General features: G+C 39.2%; 1 protein-coding gene across 1 annotated transcript in view; it reads right to left on the bottom strand.

The window, feature by feature from the left end:
• Positions 1 to 73: 73 nt before the first annotated feature.
• Positions 74 to 5,000, bottom strand: part of LOC125028176 (mediator of RNA polymerase II transcription subunit 15-like) — a 6,250-nt gene continuing 1,323 nt past the window's right edge. The window contains exons 2-3 of the mRNA XM_047617560.1: positions 2,532 to 2,656; positions 74 to 2,074 (exon numbers count right to left, since the gene is read on the bottom strand). Of these exons, the coding sequence (XP_047473516.1) occupies positions 452 to 2,074; positions 2,532 to 2,648 (1,740 nt within the window). The 5' untranslated portion in view covers positions 2,649 to 2,656 and the 3' untranslated portion in view covers positions 74 to 451. The remainder of the gene's footprint in view (positions 2,075 to 2,531; positions 2,657 to 5,000) is intronic.

Raw genomic sequence — 5,000 nt, forward strand, 5'->3', positions numbered from 1 at the left:
TTTTTCTTTGTTTTTGAATCAGATCAGCTCTTTATTTTCTTACTGATGTAAACTGTGTAAATGAAAGACTAAATGACACAGAAAAATGTATTGTATTATGTAAAAAAGGAAGTCTCACCGTGCAAGACTACACAGCAGCCTATTATATTATAAACCAGACACTGATTATACCACAGTGATCCAGGTACAATATACATACCTACAAAAATATTCACCTATCATTTTCTTACTGACCTAGCATCTTTGTGAATGCAATAATATCAATGCTTAGTCAGCAACAATATGCATATTTAGTAGATGTTTTACATTTAAATAACCATGCAAAACATATGTAAACTTGACAACTGTCTAGTAATAACCAAACTGCAGTGGATAGATCTTGATAAGTCAACTTGAAATTTCCAGATTTATATATTTAAGGAGATATAACCCAAATGGTGTGCAATTCTCTTTAAAATCCAGCAGTCATAGCAAGTGCTGAGACAACAGCAGATGTCACAGATTGCTTTGGTGAGCAAGCCTGACGTACACTCATTTCCCAACTATGGAGCATCATGGTGAGGCTACAGTGTGGGGGCATGTTGCGCAGTCGAACCATCATGCTCTCTCTTGCACTCTTTAGGAAGTCAGTTGTTTCATAATCTACAGCTAGTAAATCACATCGTGGAGGCTTCAAGGGATAGCCTGCAGGGACAGTTAGGGTAATTGGTGGTACACATGGCAAATTTGGGTCATCCAACTGGCAGATCAGTGTCAGGTCATCACTCCCAGGTGGCTGTTGACAATCTAAGTTGACCCTGAAGCGTGCATTGAGACGAGCCACTTCACCCTGAATAACATCACTAATATTCGGGGTTTCTGGTGGAGGCTGCAGAGGGTTATCTCGTTTCACTGGCTTAATTGGATTATTAGTGAGATTTGGCCCTAAAAGAACTGACAAAGCTGGTGATATCGTACGATGAAGAGTGTGGGCAGCACAGGGAGATTTCAGTGCGTTTGTTACAGATTCTGTCATTCCTGCAATGCGATTTTCCATGCTTGGGGGTACCTCTGCATCACGATGAATTTCTAGTTTTTCTAACACCTGTTCACACTTCAGTAGAGTTTCCATGGGCATTCGCCTTTGGGGATTTTGCAACATGTCATGCAACTGCTTCATCTTGCATGATTTTTCCGCATCTTCATTCCCAATTCTTTGAATCATACGGCGTAGGGGATCTACATACTTACTGAGTTGCCGCACTTTTTCTCTATAGGCTGCTTCTTCAGCCTGACTGTTAGTCATACCCTGAGCTGCAGGTGATGGTTGCTGGATCTGACCAGGAGTGTTGATTATTCCACCAGGTGAGGGTGCCCCAATGTGACTGGCACCTCGGCCCATCCCTGCACTATTGGGTCCGGCAGGTGAGGGAACCATGTTGGATGATGGTGAAGGAGACACAAGATTGCTTGGTGCTGAAAGAGGGGGTGCAGGGGAGGCACTACTTGGTGTGGGTGTCCCTTGCCTTGGCACAGCTTGGACACCACCTGGAAACCCAGGGGAAGGAACTCGGGGCTGTCTGGGTCCTCCCCCACGGCCAACCATCTGCCCAGTGAACTGTCCTATCTGTGGTGTCTGCATGTTTTGGCCAATAGTCATCTGGATCGTGTTAATCTTGCCAGGTTGCCCGCTCATTTGATTAATAGTTATACCTTGTTGTTTTTTGTTAACGTTTCCCATCTGAATATCCGATAATCGCTGGTGGTTATTTCCTGGCCAATTAGGAATATCATTGGCTTGATTAGGAAGGTTTGGCATCATGGGCTGACCCATTCTTGGCCCTCCCTGCATATTCTGAATATTTTGTCCAGTGATGATTGTAGCATTTGGACCACCTGTTACTGGTCCACCTGGTCCTGTCATTGGTGTCCCAACCATCTGACCAGCTGGAACCTGTTGGCCTGCTAATACTGCAGCTAATTGTGGGTTACTTGTCTGTGGATTAGTATTACTTTGGGCCACTTCCCGCATGTGGGACACCAAACGACCAATATACTGCAAATATTCATCTCGTTTTGATGATCTCTGAAAGACCTGCAATGGATCAAAGAGACAACATTAATAGGCTTATCTTCCCTACAAAAAATTAAAACAAAGTTATTAAAAAAAGGGACTTAACCCAATATTGAAGGTGTGCATCTCTTTTGCATAAAAAGCAAACCTTAAATGCTTAAAAGTTCCAGTTCCAAAACAAAGGTTCACTTGTTTGGCTCTGGGAGTTGCAGATCCTCAAACGTGGGGTTCAAGCCTTAATTTAGTCTCAAATAATGGAAAATCATGTTTGCCACAGCCAAACATCCAATATGTTCCTTGTACTTCTACTTCTTCCCTCAAGTGAAGCAGGATGAAATCTTGCCAACATAGGGTTAAAACTTCTTTCAACTTTATAAAGAAGAAGAGGAGGAGAAAAAATATATATATTTATACATAAAGAAGAATGAATCTGGCTTGATACTGCAAATGTGTGTATGTATCTTTAAGTTTCTCTTACCTGATGTTCTAGATCATGAGCAGACTTCTGGTTGCCTGCTGGTGTCTGCCGTATCAATTCCTCCAGCTGGGCAATGATCCTCTGACGGAAAGCGGCTGACTTCCAATCGTCCGCCATACTTCACCCTGTGAAATCACATTGAAATAATAAATTTGAAGTAATCCAAAACAAAAGGGGGCCACAAAGAATTATGATATAAACAATGGCTTAGTAATGCATCCGCATCAAATAGACAATTACACTGGCCTTTGTCTTCCCTTCTATATCAGAGGTAAACAACAATTCACATTATCAGCATTCATTCAAAAATGCTACTACTAGTTTAACCCATGCCCAAGCTAGCCTATGTTTCAGTCAATTTCTATGACCATGTCAGTCTTCTATCCAGCAACTGCAGCCTCAGCAAGTCATCATTACTTTATATTATTGGTATGAATAGCTTCCTGTCATTTAGCCTAACTTAACCAAAATTCAGAAGGAAGGAAGGACAGAAAGCTGGGACAGCTTCCTGCTATTTAGCTTAACCTAGCTGAAGTTCAGAATGAAGGAATGCTACTGGTCAGGATGCTTTTTGTAATTTAGCCTAACCTTGCTGAAGGTCAGAAGGAAGGAATGATACTAATCAGGACAGCTTCCTCTTATTTAGCCTGAACTAAAGTTCAGAAAGAAGGAAGGAAGGAAGCCTATCTTACTTTATGCTGGCAACAACAGAAAGCCAACCTGCCTTGATTGACAGAAGGGAAGTTGAGTTCACAATAGCCCAATATGAACTGTTTTCATAGATATGATTGTCCAGACCACGGGGTCTTTTTTTTTCTGCTACCTCTACAAATTACTTTGACTTACTCCCCCAGCAGCATGTCTGACCAATCACTATAACACACATATATAAGAAAGCATGCATACATAATGTGGCTTTATGACGCAGTCCCGGGCATCAGGCAGTTCAACCACCACTGACAAGTACTAGACGCATTACGATGAGTAGTGGGAGGAAGAGGAGAAGGGGTTGCAGGATCTCACAACCCCTCAAAGTTATTTCACAGGACCCCTACTTTGAGAACCTCTGGACTAGACTAGCAAGTTCCCAAACATACAAACAATGAAATTCATTCAGCTTTACTATTCCTTTTTGAAAGACCCTCTCTTCTTTTATATTCTTTTTTTGTATCATTCATTAGCACATTTACACTTTTCGTATGCTATCAACCATATATTAAATTTTCTAAAGTTGAAGCTTCCTTCCTGCATTTTTTTTGCTGTGCACTTTGAGTCACAATATAAAATGTATGCAGAATATTGTCAGCTTTCAATAAGAAAAATAGTGATAAACTGAAGCTAAAACTATTAAAGATGAAACCAAGCAATTCAATCATACAAATGATTTGATATGTATATCTTACATCAGTATGTTTTCCAGAATAAAGGAAGAAATGGCACAGCTATGTGTAAAATGCAGTACAACACTATGAAAATATTTAGAAGACATCATCAAGTCTGCTTGTGACTTTGTGCCAACCATCACAGTTTCCATGTCTATCAGCACCATGGCTAAGATCTACAAACTTTCAACTCCACATAATTTGACAACACACATTTGTTTACCTTTTAGGCAATTTACACTTTAAAAAAAAAAAAACCTACTGAAAGCTTCGTTTTGACAGAGTATATGTAAATATGTATGTGTGTGTGTGTGTGTGTGTGTGTGTGTGTGTGTGTGTGTGTGTGTGTGTGTGTGTGTGTGTGTGTGTGTGTGTGTGTGTGTGTGTGTGTATATACACATATCTATACATATATATATATATATATATATATATATATATATATATATATATATATATATATACATATATATATATATACATATATATACATATATATATATATATATATATATATATATATATATATACATACACATATATAGATATATATAGGCAGTGGCGGCTTGTTGGCGTCACCCGGAGTTCAAAACAAACACACACATACACACACACATATGCAGTGGCAGCTTGTTGGCATCTGCCAGAGTTCAAAACACCAAAGCCACAGCAATCGTTTCACAAAATTGCCAATATCCAATCATTAACCAGATATTTGCAATTATCACCATATATTTCATCATGTCAAGCAAATTAGAGATTACCTTTTAGAGTGTCTACTAGCAAGTCTAAATTACTGTGATGTTGCCATGAGGAGAGAATAGAATTAAGGCCCATAGTGTAATAATAAGGAATTCAGTAGTAAAGCAGATGTATTTCAATAATTTCTACCAGCAAATTCAAAAAAAGAAAAAAGAACAAAACAAAATAATACATTTATGACTAAATAAAAAAAAAAGCAAAATCAATCAGAGCATCTGATACCAAATGCACTCTGGGTATCCTATGGAGAGACCAAAACAGAGCTACAGGAATTGAGATGCGTCAAAATAGGATATGACACACTACAGTAAATCACTAGCTTTCC

Source organism: Penaeus chinensis, chromosome 8 (assembly GCF_019202785.1).
Source record: "Penaeus chinensis breed Huanghai No. 1 chromosome 8, ASM1920278v2, whole genome shotgun sequence".
In the NCBI taxonomy this organism is placed as follows: Eukaryota; Metazoa; Arthropoda; class Malacostraca; order Decapoda; family Penaeidae; genus Penaeus; species Penaeus chinensis.